Genomic DNA, 21,335 nt, shown 5'->3' with positions numbered 1-21,335 from the left:
CGACCTAAACAGTAGCACGCATACACTCGGTAGTCTTGTCTTCCGGCGTTGTATAAATGCGAGACGTAAAGTGAATGGATGAGAACCACAGAAGTGGGGTAAATGCCGCCATATGAAGGAGGCAACAGTTGGCCCAACAAGTAACCGATGAAACACCCTTCTCTATACAGGGCTCGCTCCTCCACAATCTGTTTTCTCTTGTTAAAAAAAGAAACACTTTGATTATTTGCATCCTGGCGTTCATACGTACAGATTATTGACGTGTGACTAAGCAAGTAAACGCTTTACTTTAAAGTCGTTTTGAAATGTTCACATTGATCCTTGCTGAAATAACGCCCACGTTTCGAATGAAGGCATTAGATACCTACAATACTTTCTAACGCCGATATGCAAAGGGTAAAAGACCTTGTAATTAATAATTGCAAATTCACGACTTCAGCTTACTTCGAGCAACACTCTAAGTTGGCCCAATACTAAGTTGGTTCCATGGTGGTATGTACGGCACTCGAATATTAGATTATTGTGTTGGCACAGAGGATCCCACAGCGTACATATAAACTTATCCCCATTCACACATTTAAACTTACCTCGATGTAGATGCATGCTTGGGCGTGTTAATACGACATAGCGGAAAAATTGCTTTGTCACACAAGGACACCGATTAACTTTCTCATGATTGCACACGCAATGTGCACGATTTTCTGTGGCCATGCTGATAGTTGTTTATATTATCATTTCTGTGTTGCTCCTTGTTTTTGATTGCGCAGGTGTATATTGCGCGGTGCAGACGAATGAACCTTTACTCTAAATCGGTGCTGTTGGCTGCTTCTTACTTTTTGTGTGATCTGCTTTCTTTCTACACTGTTTTCTTTACGCCAATGTCGACCTGTATTAATGATCATTTTGTCGCGCGCGACCTATTTTCAATACCAACATCACGCGGCTTAACATGGTGGAAGTCAAGGGCCAAAGCAATGGAAAGCAAACACCATGCCGTATCAGTGAGTTTCTCTTAAGGCTGAAAAAAAAAGAAAAAAGTTGTCGTCTGCTCTTGACAACAGGAAGCATGGAAGTCGGATGTGACAGTTATAGCAACCACTATCAACCATAGACAAGTCCACGACACCTCAAAGTAAAATGGTGTTCGAGTAATGCATTAGCTGCAGGAGAGACATTGTTACTAAGTTCCTGCCTGCATTTATGACACGAGCATGTTCTCAAACTAAATAAAGTAAAGCTTTCTTATTTTGGTCGTGTCGTACAGGCTGCCGGTTGAACGGTTAAAAAATTGTGAACCGTAGTATGAGGTGTATACACGACAAAGTGACGCCGCATATGCACAAGATGGTTGGGCGGTATTCGGGACAGTATTCTGGCGGTAAAAATATCATGATTGAGACTATCTAGAGCGATACTAAAGTGAAAAATTGAGCCAGTCCAGAAGCAAAATCAGTAATTTTAATATTTCCATAAAATAAAGTTATTGCAATTCAATATACAGGAGGAGGTACCAGAGTCGGACACTATAGATCTGGCCTCTCTGTACAAGATATACATAAAAAACAATTTTACATTTGCACCGGTGCGAAGGAATAAACTGAGAAATTAAACTCTGCAAATTTTATTGTCCTCAATTTAACTATCATAGGCTCATTATTACAAGGAAAAATTAAGGTCAAGATTTTATTTTTAAACTTAGCGCCAAAATCACCACACGTGACGTCAATATATTTTAAAATGCCTCACCCGTATTGAGGCACCATGGTTATAGCAAACTTTTTTTTTTGAAACTTGGGACGAATACTTTGTCTATAGCACCACGAGGAGACTAAACCAATTGGAAACTACGTGGGGACTATAGTGGGCACCGTCAATGTTGATGACGTCATGTCGACTGCTGCGTAAGAATGGGGCGTTGCCAACCACATTTGGACCCGTTTTCTGAAACTCGCGTGGCGCATTTCAAGCTGAGCGGTCGTGTCGTCCGCGGCACGACCGCTCAGCTTGAAATCGGCCTGCAGTGATCGCCTGGCTGTAGCCGAACGTGCCCGTCCTCCTTCGACTGTGTTCCCCCCGTCTTTCATCTCTCTTCTTCCTGTCCTATCTCATCCTTTTGCTATTCCCTCCTTCCATCCAGAAGGAAATTATCCGCTTCTTTCCTTCCTTCAAGAATTCATTCACTTTCTCTAAAAGCGCGCGTGTTCTCGCCTATCAAGCGCGGCAGGCGTTTCGGAACTCTTTAGTGTCCCTTAAAGATCAGTCAATACCCTGTGATAGAACAACCACAAAAATATTAGGCGATTAGCTATCACAATGGAGAGCTAATTGATCAATAGCTAACAAGTTTTGAAAAAAAAAACACACGCTCGATTGAGCTCACTTATAGTGCATGAGAAAAACAAGGAAGGCCGCTCAGCACTGTTCTTTTTTCCAGGCCACCATGAGCGCTTTAAAGGTAGCATAATCATTTGCAGTTTACGCTTGAAGCGTGTATTAGCGTCAATGTTTGTAAATTAATGCAGCTATCCTGGCTATAATGATTTACTGAGCAATTATGAGAAAATATTTACCATGCACGAAGTTTCTATCTCCCTTAATCAAGCTGAAGCCGGGATGGCGCCATACAAGTATACGTGACTACAAGCCGTTTTGTTGCGCTACTTGCATTGTGTAACGGGTTCGCGGTGAAAGATATGACCATCATATCGAGACGCCGCCGATACGCGCGGAAATAGTTATCACTGAGAATAACAGAGAGCTGCGTATGGTCGATACGTTTTCATTCCAAAAGAGACTGGGTGTGCAAACACGGACATAAAAGAGAAGTCAGGACACTACAAACGTCTTTGTGGTGACTAAATAAAATGTTTTGTTGGGCGCCCTCTCCTGGAAAATATTTGGGCGCATATGGACATCACACAAGAAGAGAGAACGGCCGTACAAGGGTGATGTTCTGACTTTCTTCTGTGTGTCCTTATCCGGACTTGAGATCGCAGTCTCGATTCCTCGCGCTGCGATCGCGTAACTACAGTAATAACCCTGTGGATCATACCAGTGCACAATGATGCTAGTTTACTCAATAACCACGAAAACAAAAATTAATAAATTAGGGACAGAACTTGGATGGACATTTTTTTTTTTTGTTCCCAGTGCGCGCTGTACAGCTTTGTACAATATTTGAGACGGATAAATTAAAAACAAGAATAAAAAAAGTTGGGATGACTTCACGTTTGCCGCAATCGCATCTGGACAGCCGCCCCGACGCGGACGCACAGCTGTCGCCTGTCACTCTTCCTAGTCGGTAAAATAAAAATACATAATAAGTCAGTCGAATTCAAAAGAATAGCTCTCACGCTTAGCTACACGCAACACATGAACGACGACTGAACGAGGATTGCTCACCTAATTCAAGGACGATGCAGCAGTTTTAGTGAACACTAACGCCAGATTTGCGACTTTTCAATTTTCAATAAAGATCACTTGAGTCAGAGCCGTACTTTCACATGCATTGCTCCTTCCTTGTGCCCGCGTTTCTAGTGTTGTGCTTTAAACCAGGTACACGATGAATCCCAAACAACTGGCCCAACTTGCCGTCCTACCGCAGTATTGCACCTTGAGACCCTCGGCTGTATACTTTATGTACTGCAACAATAAAGTGTTATGTAACAATAGCAGATGGCGAGCACTATATTACATTGGTAGCCAGGCCCCCTTCAAAATCTTTCAACTTTGATGGTATGATATGTGGGGTTTAACGTCCCAAAACTACCACATGATTATGAGACCACATAATATATATATATATATATATATATATATATATATATATATATATATATATATATATATATATATATATATATATATATATATATATATATATATATATATATATATATATATATATAAGAGAAACAAGTGTATACTTAAGGGCTCGTTTTTTCGTGTTTTACACAATATTAATGAGATCTAACAGACAATAATGCCCAGGAAGGTATAGGGGAAGTTAATAGGCCAATTGTAATGTAAATGAGAAGAAAGAAAAGTGGGTGAAAAGATAACTTGCCGTGGGCACGATCCGAACCTGCGACCTTCGAATAACGCGTTCGATGCTCTACCACTTGAGCTACCACGACAGCTATCCCCCCAGCCACTTTATTGGGTATATATGTCAGTTTTTTAAACTTGGGAGTGTCATTCAGCACCACTAGTAGCCATGGTGGCGAGTGTGGCACACTCTTTATGAGCCTTTTGCGTCTCTCATAATCATATGGTGGTTTTGGGACGTTAAACCCCACATATCAATCAATCAATCACTCTTTATGAGCCTGTTTGGCGTCATGTAGCACGTGAACTTATTACTAACTGGCAGCTGACCAATAGTCCCTCGTATACAACCTAAAGGCACCAAGTCTGCCAGTACGAGACCCTCGTTAATGAATAAGGGAAACAAGTGTATACTTAAAGGCTCGTTCTCGTTTTTCGTGTTTAATATTGTGTTTAATATCGTGTTTAATATATATGTGTGTGTGTTCGTAAGGCACATCTACTTCCATCGTCACTCATGTTCATCATCAAGAGTGGTCATCTGGTGCGGGAACTTGACTCGCCTGGGTTCTGTGCCTCGAGTGTGGTGGCTTCATCGTGTCTTCTGGGCCTAATAAAGGTTGCCTTCACTCTTGCATCACACAATATATATATATATATATATATATATATATATATATATATATATATATATATATATATATATATATATATATATATATATATATTCACACTATTCACGCGTACAAATGCGCGGCACACAAACATACAGCCCTCCAAGGGCATGAATCAAGACGTGTCAGGCACATCAAGCGTTTTTCACCCCCCCCCCCATAAAAATATTTCTGGCAATGCTCCTGCAACACTAATCGACGCGGGCCAACACTTACTACCAATTAGCCCAAAGTTAATAGACTAAGTTATTAGACTTAATTAGCCACTTAGCGCAACGTTACTAGGCTAATCCGGTAACGATTCACTTCGCCATCACTAGCGATCCTACAGCAATATTAGCGAGCACTGACGTTTATTTATTTATTTATTTATTTATTTATTTATCTATACCGCAGATGAAAGTGCAGGGACAGATGTATAAACTTCATAACGAATCTAACGTAATGCGAAACATAAAAAGCGCTCAACACAGGCAGTTGAAAAAAACAACGGCTCAGTTAAACATAATGAACGAAAAAAAAATACTGGTTCAAGTTGCCTTTTCAGCGTTTGCGAAAATATATATTCGCAACCAAGCAAAAATAAATAAGAGATGGAGGTCATTTTCAGTGAATATTTACATCAGAAAAAATCAGCAATATCCATTGGTCGGTCAACATTTAACATTAATGGGCACAGACATGGGCGTTTAATGGGCACAGACCAATGCTAGGAGAGTACCTATATTATGAGAGCCAATACGTTACCGCACTGCCTCCGGCCCGCATATTAAATCAGAAACCGGATATTGCCACACCCTGCTACAGAACATGGACTGAATAAGCCTATTGTCCTAAAAAAGGAAAGCAGCTCTGCTGAACCGTGACTGCGACCGAGTGGACTACAAGATAATGAAGATTGTAATTCGCGGTGCGTTGCACTCTGCTAATGATAAGACACACTCCACATCTTCAGCTATTCTTGTTCACGCAGTTTTGCGTTTTACGCAACACACTGACTCTCTAGTTCACTATAACACTAACAGCGTTTTAACTACGGAAGTAGCGAAAATGTCAGGATTTGGGCAGACGACAGACGATTTGTCCTTAGCAGAATTGGGTTAACAAGCGATCTCGGCGCCATCTGTCAACTGATGCGACACCTATAGCACGCAAAACAAATAGTGCCGTTAAAAGCATCTCTGTTGACGAAACCTCGAGGAAGACAAGTAACCTTTTCAAAACGTTCGCTTCAGTGACATTCCACGTTTGAGCACTGTTAATCATCAATAGCCTTCATCATGTACCGAATTCATACCTAAGGGAGCACGCGACAATATGTGCCCTTATTGTAAGTTCGGCAACTGTAAATTTATCCACACTATCTATATATATATATATATATTGTGAGCGCTGATTGTGTTGCTTATCATTTTCACTTTCACCTGCGCATACAAAGCACCGTGATCATCATCATCGTAGCGGCTCGCTGCTTGTTCGGTTGCTGGCTCGCGCGTCTGGGTTGACAATAAAACGGTCGCTCCTTCGTACCTGACGTCGTCTCACAAGTGGTGGAGCGTGCTGTGATTCCCAAGTCCTCGTGCACTACCGGTCACCCCTGGAGCTCCGATCAGGTCGACGGCTGTGCTTGCCAACAGTGATGGCGCAAAACGACCCACCCCCTACCGCCTTCTTCGCACCACCCGCTCAGCCTGCTGGGCCTCACCACACCGTGAGTACCTCGCAACGAGACCCTCCAGTGTTTTCTGGCCTTCGCGGTGAGGACGTAGAAGAATGGCTGGACAGTTACGACCGTACCAGTGCTTGCAATTACTGGGATGAGGCACATAAGCTGCGCTATGTACCCTTTTATCTGAAGGAGGTTGCTAAGACGTGGTATCATAACCACGAACGCGACTTTCCTGATTGGTCAGCATTCACGGTGCAGCTGCGTCAAATATTCGGCACTTCTACAGGACGCTCTGAGGTAGCTAAACAGAAGCTCGCTACCCGCATCCAGGGGCCTGACGAATCGTACACATCGTACATTGAAGACGTTCTGGCCCTCTACCGCCGCGCCCAAAAGGACATGCCGGAGGCCGATCGTATTCGGCAAGTAATGAAAGGCATCAACTCCGTCGCCTTTAATGCTCTTGTCATGCAGAGCCCGACAACAGTTCAGGACATTATTACCACCTGCCAGCGCCTGGACGCACTTTACTCAATGCGCCTTCCACACGCCTCCTATGACACTCGTCTTACTGGCGAGCATGAGCTGCGAGCTCTAATTCGCACCATAGTGAGAGAGGAACTTCACAGCCTTGTTCCTGCCAGCGCACCGACTTCACCTGCCCGCTCACCCCCTCCTAACCTGCGGGAAATTATAAAGGACGAATTGGCGTCGATGACGAGCGTCGCACGTGCCCCGCCGCCTGTGCCCTTACATGTGCCTACGTATGCCGAAGTCGTGTCACGGCCTCCTCCACCTACTCCACCTGTAACTACGGACGTCGTATACGACCATTTGGCTGCGATGGCAGCCAAGGCACCACCACAACCACACTTCCCTGCCTGGCGCCCTACGCGCCCCGTCTGTTACTACTGTGGCATAAGAGGACATATCTCCCGCTTTTGCCGTCGGCGCCAGCAAGATGAACGACGAGGTTATTCTTCGTACGAGAGTGACCGGGCTGCGCGGTCTGACCCCTACGTTCCAGGAACCTACATTCCCTCGTTGTTCAGAGACGCCGAGTAAGACACGAGCATGGCTCATAGCAACAACAAGAAGACCCCCCTTTATTCCCAACTGCCCCCCTGCTATATACCCCACATGAGGTGGCGCGCGCATGCCGACAGCGCCATCCATTAGAGGATTAACATAGCACTCAGCGTCCACTACATCTTCCCTCCCGGGATAGTTACATGTTCAACCTGCGCGGCGGTTTCACGGCACGGCCAGAACGCGTACGCTTAGGTTCATCACACTGAGGCGCACTTGCTTGCACAGGTAGCGTCTGCACTTCAGGCGAGGGAGGCATCTTCACAGGCGGCACAGGTGATGCGCACGAAGCACTTGAAGCACTTGGAGACAATGATTCCGACGCTGAGGTCGAGGCTGAGTCTCTTGGCGGATTTGATGACAAGGTTCCATGCGTCGGTGATGAAGCCATTGATGCTTGCTGTTGGACATTTTGGTCATCTACAAACGGCACCAGATGGCAACGGTTCCTCTGGACAACACCACTTTGAGTCTCGACCACATATGACCTTGGTCGCTGAGCTGGGCTGAGGACACGACCGCTGCAACCTAAATCCTTTATCCACACATCCTCCCCCATACTGAGAGAAATCAGAGGAGTAGTACTGTGACGGCTATTGTAGTCCTTCGCCTGTTTCAACTTCGCCGCAGTATCCTGTGCTTGAAATTCCTCGTGATTGGGTAAGGCCGGAAGAAGTCGTTCAGGCAGAACCGGAAGACGAGTTTGTAGTCTCCTTCCCATGAGTAACTGAGCTGGAGAGACGCCCGAAACTCCAGGTGTGTCTCGGTATGCGAGTAGAGCGAGGTACGGATCCGGGCTTTTCTTCAGCAAATCTTTCACGGTACGCACCATGCGCTCTACCTCTCCGTTACTCTGAGGGTATCGAGGGCTGCTGGTCTCGTGGCAGAATCGATACGCCGTTGCAAAGTCGGCGAACTCCTTGGACGAGAATTGAGGTCCATTGTCCGTCCGCACAACGTCTGGTATCCCAAAACGGGCAAAACAACTCTTGACTGCAGCAACAACCGCTTTTGCTGATGAAGTTCCCAGTGTGACTATTTCTGGAAATCGGGAGTAGTAGTCGACAATGAGGACGTAGTCGCGTCCTTCCAGGTGGAACAAGTCGATTCCCAGGCGTTGCCATGGTCGTTCCGGTGTTGGCGTTGGTGACAGTGGCTCAGAACGCAAGGTTCGCGTCTCAGCACACTTAGCACATTGAGCCACAAGGTCCTCAATATGCTGGCTGCAATGGGGCCACCAAACGCACTCGCGGGCGCGCACTTGACAGCGGCGGACACCTTGATGTCCTTCGTGCAGTAGTGCGAGAATGTCCTTGCGTTGGGCTGACGGGATGACAATGCGGCGATCCAGTAAGAGTAACCCATCATACACACTCAGTCTTTCTCGCTCCTTCCAGTATGGTGCTAAATGGGTCGGAACTCTCTTCTTGGACGGCCAGCCTTTCTCACAATAAGTCATAATAGAAGAACACTCGCTATCTTGAGCTTGAAGACGACGGATCTCGTCTAGCTGATTTTCCAGTTGTAAAGGTAGCTCCTTGAGAACTTCCCCTATATAGACTTCCAAGCTGCTGACTGCTTTAGAAGTTGGCAAGTCGCAGGGTGCTCTTGATAGTGTGTCCGCTGTGGCTAGCAGTTTTCCAGGAACATACTTGACGGCGAACTGATAGCGCATCAGTTTTATTCGCATACGTTGAATTCGAGGTGGCAAGATGTCCAGATCTTTACTTGACAGGAGAGCTACAAGCGGAAGGTGATCGGATTCGACCTCAAAGCTTAGTCCACGTAGGTATTGATCGAACCTGGTGACAGCCCATGTGACAGCCAGAGACTCCTTTTCCGTTTGACTGTAGCGTCCTTCTGTAGTAGTGAGAGATCTGGAAGCATAGGCAACTGCTCGTCGAATTCCTGACGGTTGATCTTGGAGTAAAACGGCACCAAGGCCATGAGAGCTTGCGTCAGCCGATACTATAGTTGGGTAATGGGGATTGTACATAGCCATACATGTGTCGGAGCTGAGCAAAGACTTTATCTTCTTGAACGCTTCCTCTTGGTTGTAACTCCAGCTCCACGCGTTATTCTTGTTGAGGAGTGCACGAATAGGTGCGGAGATCTCAGACAGTTTTGGAATGAATCGAGCCACATGGTTTACCATTCCAAGTAATCGGCGAACACCACTAACATCGATTGGTGGTGGGAGATCCATGATAGCCTTGACTTTGTCCGGGTCTGGACTAATTCCTTGCTGGCTGACGACAACTCCTAAGAACTTGACAGAAGAGACCCTGAACTGACACTTCTTTTCATTAAGAGTGACACCCGCTTGAGTCAACCGTGCCAAGACGTCAGCTAGACGCTGGTCGTGCTCTTGATGGTTCCTACCAAAGACGAGTATGTCGTCTATCATGTTGACGACTCCGGTGATGCCTTCGAGCAGTCTCGACATGAAGCGTTGGAAATACTCGGGTGCTGTCGCAATGCCAAAGGGAAGACGCTTGTAGCAATATCGGCCAAAAGGTGTGATGAATGTCGTCAGTTCTTCACTCTCACGAGTTAGTTTTATTTGGTGGAAGCTGGATCTTGCATCGAGCTTGGAAAAAATTTGTGCCCCACCAAGCTGACCTAAGATGTCTTCAACTGTCGGCAGAATGTAGCGTTCCCGCTGGATAACCTTGTTAAGCTTCGTCAAGTCGACACAGAGCCTGTACCCGCCCGACGACTTCGGCACGACGACGAGGCCTGAACACCATGCGGTAGGCGTGTCAACCTTGCGAATGACTCCTTGGGTTTCCATTTCATCCAATTCCTTCTTCACATGCTCTAGCAGAGGCAGAGATATTCGTCGAGGAACACTTAATGAAAAGGGACGAGCATCTTGAGCGACGCGGATGTGGTATTCTTCCTGTACTTCGCCAAGCCCACGAAAAATTTTTGATTGAGATGACGGAATACCATCCACAGAGTCCAAAAACTGAACGATGCCCAAGTCTTCAATTGCTGGTAATCCCAGGAGGTGTGTCGTCTGGTTCTTGATAACATACAGTCTTTGCACAGACACTTTGTTACGCCACTGCAAGGTAGCAGTGAAAGATCCCAGAACGTGCAGCCTTTGATTTCCAGGACCGGATACCTCGGCGTCCACTTTATCCAAAACAGTAGGTAATGCCGGAAAAGAAGGTGAAACCACCGTTATTTCGGCCCCTGAGTCTATCTTGAAGTGTGCGAGGTGACCATTCACGTGAATGTCGGCATATCGTGCCCGACGCGTACTGAGCGCGTGAAGTTCCACTGAGCCTAACAGCTCTTTCCGATGCTTGGCCCGGCAAACAGCAATAAAATGACCTTGCTTCTTGCAGAAATTGCATGTGGCTTTGCGAGCTGGGCATTCTTTTCGAGAGTGGTGACCACGGCCGCAGTAATCGCAAGTAGACTGAGTTGGCTGCACAGATTTGCTGCGACGCGATGAAGCGTTCTTCGCGCGTTGCGCCGCGTCCACGTTTAAGCTGTCAAAGGCCCCGTTCTCGCTGGGAGTTTCACGGGATAGACGCTCTTTTTCGGCTTCTTCATGAACACGCGCTTGGCACAACGCTTCCTCAGCTGTAAGTTTCGTACATCGGCACAACTGATCCGATAGCTTCTCATTCCGCAATCCAACGACAAACTTGTCTCGCACAAGGCGGTCTTCGATCTCGGCGTTGTTGTACCCACAACGCTTGACAAGATTCCTGAGCGCGGTGAAAAATTCATCAACCGGCTCCCCAAGTTGTTGCACTCGGCGGTGAAATCGGCGGCTCTCGTAAATCTCATTGATAGGGTGGACAAAATGCGAAGTGAGCTTAGCCTTGACTTCCGCAAACGGGCGGTTTTCCGGAGCAGACAGTCCTAGCGACGACAAGACGCTACGTGCTTGGGAACCCATGCAATATAAAAGAGTTCGCACCTGCACCTCGTCGGTGGCTGTGTTGATACCGGCCGCGAAGGCGTAATCTTCGTACCTCGTTATCCATGTTGTCCATTCCCCAGGGCTGGTGAAGTTGAAAGGCGACGGAGGCTGAAGTCCCGGTGTACCGACGTGAATGAAGTTGAGCTGAGAAGGTCCGGCGTCTGTCTCCTCCATAACTCCGCGTTAGACGCCCACTTCTGACACCATGTTCAGAGACGCCGAGTAAGACACGAGCATGGCTCATAGCAACAACAAGAAGACCCCCCTTTATTCCCAACTGCCCCCCTGCTATATACCCCACATGAGGTGGCGCGCGCATGCCGACAGCGCCATCCATTAGAGGATTAACATAGCACTCAGCGTCCACTACACTCGTCACGACGTTCGCCTTCGCCTCCTTTGTCCCACGGTGAACCTCGTTCTTCCCGCTCACCCCGCCGTCGTTCACCATCGCCCTTCCGCCGTACTACTTCGCCTTTACGTTCTGCCCTGATGCCCCTCGACAGCCACTCGGAAAACTAGCAGCTGCAGTTTTTGGAGGAGAAACTGCCTGTCGTCGAATTGTCCCAATTCCTCCTGCGCGCCCTGCAAATTTACTAACTGTTTGTGTAGAAGGCATTTCGGTTGACGCACTCGTGGACACTGGAGCAGCCATTTCGGTCATTGATCGCGAACTATGTCATCGTCTACGAAAAGTGCAAACTCCATATGTTGGTCCGGTGTTATGTGGTGCTAATGAAAATAGAATTTACCCTATTGGACAATGCACTGTTCGTGTTCTGATCGACGGAATTCGTCACCATATACAATTGGCTGTGCTTTCTTCATGTGCTCATCCGATTATATTGGGCTGGGACTTCCTGTCAGCCGCTTCCGCTGTCATTTCGTGTGGTCCGCCCGTTATTCGCATTACGGACACTGAAAATTCTAGTGCTTACGATTTTTCGTCGCCTCACCTTGTTGCAGCTGCAGACTTTGTACTGCCCCCGGCCCAAGAACGTATCCTCACCATTAGATCCAGCGATACCATTGACGGTGACGCAGTGGTTGTCCCCGATCAGCGCTGCATTTTCCGAGGAATCGCCATCGCATGTTGTCTAGTGCGGTTTTCGCGTGGTCATGCCAGTCTCACCGCCTACAACACGACAACAGAGCCACAACTACTGCCAGAGGGGTCCACTGTTGCCAGCCTTATCGACATAGCACCGGTATGTGTCGTCACTGTATCGTCTCCGCCGTCAGTCGCTAAGTGTACGCCACCAGGAGGCTCATCTAATGCGCTTAAAGCCACTTTGAGTCCATATCTCACTCCAACGCAAACTAATGACTTAATGGCCCTTTTAACAAAACACAAGACTTGTTTTGACGTTTGTTCGGATGGCTTAGGTCAAACTACGGTGACCTCTCATCACATCGCCACAGACGGTTCTCGTATTATCCGCCGTCGCCCTTACCGCGTGTCGTCTTCAGAACGCAAGGTCATCGAGGAACAAGTCAATGACATGCTCGCACGCAACGTTATCAGACCTTCCACAAGCCCTTGGTCTTCTCCTGTTGTCCTAGTTAAGAAAAGGGACGGATCAGTGCGATTTTGCGTTGATTACAGGGCACTAAACAAAATTACGCGCAAGGATGTATATCCTATGCCTCGAATTGACGATGCACTTGACACCTTACAGGGTGCAGAATATTTCTCAAGTCTCGACCTACGATCTGGGTATTGGCAGATCCCGATGCATGAGTCTGATAAAGAGAAGACAGCGTTTGCTACTCCTGATGGTCTCTTCGAATTCAATGTGATGCCTTTTGGGCTCTGCAATGCCCCAGCCACATTTGAGCGGATGATCGATACGGTGCTGCGTGGCCTAAAATGGAAGACCTGTCTTTGTTACCTGGATGACATCGTCATCTTTTCATCCAGCTTCTCGCAACACCTAGAACGTCTAGACGAGGTGCTCACATGTCTAGCCAAAGCCGGTCTCCAGCTAAATACCAAGAAGTGTCGGTTTGCGAGCCGCAGCATCAAAGTGTTAGGCCACGTTGTCAGCAAGCTTGGCATCGAACCTGATCCCGACAAAGTGGCCGCTGTGCTGCACTTTCCTAAGCCCACCACGCTCAAAGACCTTCGCAGCTTCCTCGGCTTAGCCTCTTACTTCCGCCGTTTTGTCCGTGATTTTGCCACTATCGCGGCTCCTCTTCACAAACTCCTGACCACAAGTGCATCATTTCTTTGGACAGATGACTGTGAAGCTGCTTTCCAGACCCTGAAGCGATGCCTCACGTCAGGGCCAGTTCTTCGCCATTTTGATCCCACAGCCCCTACTATATTACACACTGACGCAAGTGGGCACGGAATCGGCGCTGTTCTGCTGCAGCGTGACCAGGCTTCACAAGAGCAAGTCGTGGCTTACGCGAGCCGTACTCTCTCCCCAGCGGAACGCAATTACAGCATCACTGAACAGGAATGTCTCGCTATCGTATGGTCCGTGCAAAAATTTCGCCCCTATTTGTATGGCCGCCGCTTCACGATCGTCACGGATCATCATGCGCTCTGTTGGTTGTCATCATTAAAAAACTTGTCAGGACGCCTCGGTCGTTGGGTGCTCCGACTGCAGGAGTATGACTACAGTGTCACATACCGGTCGGGCCGCAAACACCAAGATGCCGACGCTTTGTCACGCTGTCCGCTGTTGCAAAATCATGACGCATCTACCTGCTGCGCAGCACCTCCCAGCCAAGAGACCACGCAGATGACCAGTCTTAGTCCCATCGAGCCCACTGCACCGGATGACTTCCTTCAATCCGCAGACCTCACCTCGCTCCAACGTGCAGACACATACTGCCGTACAATCATCGATCGGCTCACCGGCTCATCTCGTGCTCCCAACAGCCGCTTGCGACGACAACTCACGCGTTTCAAACTTCATGACGGAACGCTACTTCGACAAACTTACCATCCTCTCGGTAGCCGATGGGTCCCGGTCATACCTCGCTCACTTCGACTCCAAGTCTTAGAAGCCTTTCATGACGACCCGACGGCTGGCCACTTGGGTTTTCATAAAACCTACGATCGCATTAAGACTCGCTGCTTCTGGCCTGGCCTCTCCACTAGTGTTTCCAGGTACGTCACTTCCTGTTCATCATGTCAGCACCGAAAACGTTCGACATCTCTTCCCGCCGGCCCTCTACAGCCTCTCCCGTGCCCATCCGCTCCCTTCGAGTTCGTCGGCATAGACTTATACGGACCCCTTCCGCTTACCGCCGCCGGTCACCGCTGGATTGTTACTGCCGTAGACCATCTTACTCGCTACGCTGAGACGGCAGCTCTTCCTACTGGAGCTGCCAGCGAAGTAGCCGACTTTGTTCTGCGTGCCATTATCCTGCGCCACGGCGCCCCTCGTGTTCTCCTGAGTGACCGTGGCAAGACATTTCTTTCTCGTGTGCTCGCTGAAGTTTTACAGGCCTCTGACACAATCCATAAGACCACCTCGGCATATCATCCGCAAACCAATGGTCTTACTGAGCGTTTTCATAGAACCTTGTCAGACATGATCTCTATGTATGTCCAACCCGATCACAAGAACTGGGACACAATACTACCTTTCGTCACGTTTGCCTATAACACTGCCATACAACGCACTACAAGTTACAGCCCGTTTTTTCTTGTGTATGGCCGTGCACCATCTTTTGTTCTAGACACCAGCTTTTTGTCCACGCCTTCTGTCCCATCTGCGTCCCTTCCGGAAGAATTCGCTGCCCGTGTCAACCACTGCCGCACAATCGCCCGCGCCAACACCTCTACCATTCAGGCCCAGCGAAAAGTTCGTTGTGATGCGACACGTCGAGTTGTGTCATTCTACCCAGGCGACGAAGTGCTCCTCTGGACACCTGTTCGCACACCCGGCCTCTGTGAAAAATTCATTCACAGATACCTGGGTCCTTACACCGTGCTTGAACGAACATCGGCCGTAAATTATCGCGTCGCGCCGGTTACTTCGGCTTCTGATCGCCGTCGTCGCGGGACCGAGATCGTCCATGTGTCTCGCCTGAAACCTTATATCCAGCGCTCATACACTTACTAAATGAACGTCTTGCAGACCGCTTTCGTGTAGGGGGGAAATAGTGTGAGCGCTGATTGTGTTGCTTATCATTTTCACTTTCACCTGCGCATACAAAGCACCGTGATCATCATCATCGTAGCGGCTCGCTGCTTGTTCGGTTGCTGGCTCGCGCGTCTGGGTTGACAATAAAACGGTCGCTCCTTCGTACCTGACGTCGTCTCACAATATATATATATAAAATAACTCATTCTTTGGAGTCAAAGCAAGAGGTTCGCGGAAAATGCGGTCCCAGTTCGGCCCTACCGGCAGCCGCGGTAGCGCAGGTGGTTTCGCGACGGCACGCCCACATATCTTATGACGTCATTCACAGAGGCGCGTGCCCATTGGTGTCTCGTGCACGAGCAGACGACGAGCATTTGCCGTACAAGGCAGAACGACAGCGGTAGATAGAGGGGAGCTGAAATTGCGGCATACCGCAAAACTTGGCAAGCGCGCTACGCCCCACTGAGGCTTGATGATCTCCGCATAAAAGCGACAGGAAAAGAGAGAGCGACAAATAAACATCACGCGTCGGAAACTGCAGCCTCCGACGGCAACACACGCTAAAACCTGGCTGTCGGTAACGATATTCCTGGTTCAGATGGCTAGGTTTAGCAATGTTGTTAAAAAATCCTTATCCGTGAGTTAGTACACACGTTGTTTTGCTTACGTTCACCACATGATTCCTTGCTCTTTGATCGAGGACCGCTGGACAGATGCGTTGTATCTTGACTCACAAGCCACCACAGGAAAGCAAACTCTTGGAAGAAAACGGCGACACAATTTCTATCTGTGGCAGACTGCTGCGTAAGCGATCTAAAAAAATATTCGTGCCGTCGGCGCTGTCCCGAAAAGCTGCGTAGCGTCGAACAAGTGGGAGCGGCTGCGCCGCTCGGAGTTCCTGATAAATGCACAAATCCAAAATACTTTAGCAAAGATGGCGCTGCAGTCTCGCGCAGCCGCCATATTTAAAAAGACTAGTTTTGGAAATATTGTTCGCGGAATTATCTCAATGAAAACGGCGTTTGCTATGCTTATTGAGCAGCTAAGATAAGCTCTAAATGACCTCTCACGTGCGGCAAGTTGATGCGCGCTCATATTTTTTTAGCGTCGTGTTTTGAATCCATCGATTCGAGGTACCGCATGAATTATGGGGACACGAAGATTACGTGAGCCGCGTCTATATATTCTTTGTGGTACGTCTTGTCTGTTCACACCATATATTTAGCACTATTGTTCTTTACCGACAATGAAACCAACAAGGCTGAAATGAAATTCAACATAAGGTTTGGCATTTCGTAAAAAATAGAATAATAAAGCCGTGAATGCAGTGGCGCGGCATAAAAATAGTATGCGTATGCGTCTTATTTTGAGATTTTTTTCTTAAAAAACAAACATTGCGAATAATTAGTGTTACATTGTCCAAAAACGTAGTTTTGCTCTGTGCGGTTTGTTTCGCTTTCGTTTTCTTTGAAACGGCGGCAGACGGCGTTCTTCCCCTGAATACGAAACTAATTGGAACAGGATGAGAGAGCCGACTGTTTTCGCCGTGCCGCTAATGGACGCTTTTCGTTTAATGCGATAAGCACAGGGGTGCTGCGTTGTGTTTTGCCGCAACGACCCGTAGTGGAGCGCCAAGAGACGCGACCGGGCCACGGAGTTCGCAAAAATGTCCGCGCTCTTAGCCCAGCTCGGGGGAAACCCCTTCAACACGCCCGTCGGCCAGAAGATAGGTAAGCCTCGCTGAACCTGCGATTTGATCCTTTTAATTGGCTCCTCATGCGAAACCTACAGCACTCAGCTGTAACCAGAATCGCGAAAGCATATCCTTCGGTTCTCCTTTCCTGATTAACCACAGTCCACAGGAATGATCTCAAACTACGACGTTGAAGCTGATCGTTTTCTGTCGTGAGAATCTGGAGCTGAAAACGAAGCTGCATGATCGTGTTGTGTATGCGAGTGTGCGCGCGAGCGATCACAGCCGCCCATAGAGTTTAGTTGGCAAGCGGCGCACCCTATCATTCGACAGCGTTGCCGTTTTATTTGTCGCTTTTTTATGCGCGCATCGCGAAAGCAGGAAACGTCTGGTGGCTCTTCACCTGCATCCGAAATTAGTCGGCTCCCTGCCAGGTCGCAGTCCCAAGTTGCACAACAGAGTGACGAAGTTGCGTGCAGCTGCTTGCTATCGGTGACCTGTTGATGTTACTGGTGATACGCGCTTGTATGAACGTTTGTGTGTGCGTGCTTGTTTGCCGTAGTGGGCTATTGAGACGCGCCTGTGCTCGGCAACAACAACCGACGGGAAAGAGAGATGGTGCTTCTGATTGTTTTTGGCATCGCGAGCGTGTGCGCTTGACTTGACGCAGTCCTGCGCTGACTCCAAGAAAAAAAAAACCATTCTCTTCACCTGCCCCCCTCCCCCCCCCCCCCCCGCGCGCTAGAGAGCGCATCTCACTATACACCGAGGAGTCGCCGGCGATAAGGGGTCTTCAGAAAACGCGAGGCACCTACGATGACACAAAGGCATGCGCTTTTGTTTCGCTAAGAAGGGCCGGTCTGACGTGTCTATATTTGGAATATGCCACCTCCGTTTCGTCTTGGGCTGAGGGAAAGTGTTTCGGGCCGGTACCTGAGTGCTCGCATTGACTGCTGGCAAAGAGGCCTCTATGCTAGCGTAACGCTAGCACCGAGACGCCCTGCTGCCAGCGTTTACCTGAAGGAACGCCAGAACCCAGGCGTCCTACTGCTTGCGTTCGCACTTTCCTTGTACTTGGAGCCGGGCCGAACGCCGGATGCTGCGTCTAAGAACGCGAGTGGCGCGGCGTCAACACTTCCTTGTACTACTACTACTACTACTACTACTACTACTACTACTACTACTACTACTACTACTACATTTCTACTACTACGACTACTACACTCGCTGTCTTTGTTGCGCGAAGGCGTTCCTGTTGTATGTCCGGGGTTCCCGTTTCGCTTTCGCCTGCGCGGTGCGTTGTCCGCGATTTCGAGCGTAGTCGTCGTCTCGCGTGAGTCACTTGAATGTGGGCGGCTTGGCTTCTTCGTCTGCGGCATCGTTCTCCAGTCACGCGTGTGTGTTGTAAGACGATGAAACAATTTCGGGGCGTGGCTGTTGTGGTTTTGGTTGTCACTTGATGCAAGCTGGTAAACGGTAAAACCTTGTTCACTTGTAAAAACAAAAAAAAGAAAGAAGGGATGATGCACTGTCTGGGAAAACGTACAAATCCTAATTCACTAAAACATCGTGGAGTTGCGCTCTAAACGATATCGCGAATACTGGCAACGAGGAAATAGTGCACGATGGAAATGTATCCGTGAGGTTCTACCGTAATAAATCGGAGAGAGTTATGTGGGTGGAAACTTATTTGTAAATTAACTAAATAAAGCAGCAAATTATGCCCTCCCTTCTATGCTGTAGTATAGCAGGTTGTACTGTAAATGCAACAATGGAAAATGTGGTTAAGAAAAACCTATATTGGCATGCCATTTCCATTTGTGCTTAAACACATTTGTTGTTATATTTGTAGGCACGTCTGTGCTTGCTTGACGCACTTGAATGAACAGGTTGTTGGGCTGGGCTAGATGGTTTAGGTTCAAGTTTTAACCCATCTTGAAGCACTTATCCTGCTGCTTGCTTTTTTCCACAGTAGTTCCAGTAATCTTTGAAATCTGTTCAATTGCGAGGCTCACTAGATAGCAGTCAGTGGTTTCCGTTCATAATTGTCGCTTCACGACAGCTACACTCTTTATGTATTTTAGCAAAATATCCATTTGTGTATGTTCGTAACAATTCATTCTAGACTCAAAAATTGGGGTGCAGCACAAAACAGGGGCTAAAGAAGAGAATGACAGTTCTTCAGTATTTGTCTTCTCTCATGAAACAAGAGGTCATGGAGGAAAGTGAGAGCACTTGACAAGCAAACAGGAAATCGCTTCTGTGCAGATTTCCTGTCCGTGTATAATCTAGTGTATGTTGTCGGCTCTGTAACTTTATCCTCCACTATGAACAGAACTTGTTTCCAGCTGCCTAAATCCCAACGTATCCACTTCTTAGGATAACCTGTTGGAGCGCAAATGAAACTAGATGAGGTTCACTGGTCGAGGATTTATCTGCAAGAATACAGTACACCACTGTGCATGTATGCCACACCTACATGCGACTCATGTCATGCCGCAAATGTTGCATACCACCTATCAAAGCTACGAAACCTGTTGCACTTCGTGCATATTGCTGCTATTGTGACGTGTTTATTGGAAAGTGGCATTTCTAAATGAGCACCAGTGGCAGCAGGTTTAAAGCAACGCCAAAAGCAAAAGGCTGTTTTGTGTATTAGTAACATACAATTTCACAATCCCAAAAATGCCTTTCTTATTGTGGCACGACACTTGGTTAGCGAGAACATGCGAGAAAAACTGTGGGTGGAGACGCCACCTTGAGATTCCCGCATTAAACACTGTGACATCATAAATTTTGAAGATGTGTACTGGGTCCTACGTACCTTCTAATCGATAAAACTGAAAAAATTCGTAACCTTTCAGCGCTCTAGACTTAGCATACGAAGTTTCAGAAAATTTCATCGAGCCATTGTCGCGAAAATATGAAAAATACATAGTGGAACTTCTTGTGTCACGAGTAGAGATTATGTTACGAAATTCAAAAATTGAAACTTCAACCTTGATTTTCTCCGTTAACAATGAATTTATTACAATGAAACTGATGATTTTCTCCATTAACAATGAATTTATTACAATGAAACTGATGACATTAGAGCTCTCAGAGTGTAGTTCGTCAATATAAACCAAGTCATTGTTTTTCTTGAGCGTACCTTTAAGCTGTGGACCTGGCACGTACTTGTTTGACGAAAACGAAGCGCATGTAAAGGCTTTTTGCAAGTCAGTTTTATAAACAGAGCAGGATGGTGCTTGATAATGAGTGCATGTTTCTGTCAAAATAACAACCCATCGGACTGGTTAGTTTTGCATGATTTTTTAGATAAACCTAAATATTAAGCAGGGACTTCAAAAGAAAAACTGAACTGGTTAGGGGGAATTAAGGGAAGTGTTGTCCAGCTATCTGATCATTGTTGTGAAATCTAGTGTACTCCTTGTTTTATGGAGACGACTGTACTTTTAGGCATAAAAAGCAACTTGCCTGAGAAATCGTTGAAAAATTTTTCATTAGAAGAGCAAACGAAAGGCACATAAGCCAGCCGTCGGATCAGGCTTTGGAGTACGGAGTGCGATTATTTGGTCAGCATGTGCACGAATTTGACATAGAAGTCATTGTTGTGTGCATATTTAATCAAGGTACAACAGCAAGAAAATTTTTGGTTTGAGCACATATCACATTGTTTGATATCTTTCCTAGTTTCCTGCATTCTTTAATACATTAATTACTTTTCTAGCATGTAACAACTCTATACCTTGCATTGGCCAAAGCCCCTGAGTAACCTACGTACTGCCCTTTTTTTTTCTCCCTGCAATGCCTGAGCCTGGGGATGGGCTTTTCAAGGGAATTGAGTGATAGTGAGGAGTTTACTCTCTTCAATCATCAGAAATACTTATTTATTCCAGGGACTGGTTGGAATGGGGCATTTGTCAACTGGTCATTCTCTAGTTTAACCTAAGAAATGCAGAGCTTTCACTGCACCTTTCTCCCTTTCTTAATGCCTATATACGCCCCTTTGTTTTTACGATGGTACTCTGTTAATTTTTAACAAACTTTTTTGTAAGAGACCATGGGCATTGGCAGGACTTTGCATTTGACTGTGTTGAATCGAAGCTGTGTGGCA

The 21,335-nt window shown here is 47.3% G+C and overlaps 2 protein-coding genes across 6 annotated transcripts in view; one reads left to right on the top strand and one right to left on the bottom strand.

The window, feature by feature from the left end:
- LOC119180388 (uncharacterized) overlaps positions 1-16,435 on the bottom strand; it is a 29,002-nt gene extending 12,567 nt beyond the window's left edge. For both annotated transcript variants that reach the window (XM_075868486.1, XM_037431579.2), the window contains exon 1: positions 16,193-16,435. The gene's annotated coding sequence lies outside the window, so the exon portion shown is untranslated. The remainder of the gene's footprint in view (positions 1-16,192) is intronic.
- LOC119180124 (TOM1-like protein 2) overlaps positions 1-21,335 on the top strand; it is a 97,304-nt gene that overhangs the window by 37,663 nt on the left and 38,306 nt on the right. The window contains exon 1 of one of the 4 annotated variants that reach the window (XM_037431266.2): positions 17,047-17,255. The exons of the other annotated variants lie outside the window; for them this stretch is intronic. Coding sequence (XP_037287163.2) covers positions 17,192-17,255 — 64 coding nt within the window. The 5' untranslated portion in view covers positions 17,047-17,191. Of the gene's footprint in view, positions 1-17,046; positions 17,256-21,335 lie in introns of those variants that run through there. 4 annotated transcript variants of the gene reach the window in all.

The sequence above is a fragment of the Rhipicephalus microplus genome, chromosome 7 (assembly GCF_043290135.1).
Source record: "Rhipicephalus microplus isolate Deutch F79 chromosome 7, USDA_Rmic, whole genome shotgun sequence".
NCBI classification, from domain to species: domain Eukaryota; kingdom Metazoa; phylum Arthropoda; class Arachnida; order Ixodida; family Ixodidae; genus Rhipicephalus; species Rhipicephalus microplus.
The sequence above is the reverse complement of the archived record's forward strand: the minus strand, read 5'-3'. Positions and strand labels throughout refer to the sequence as shown.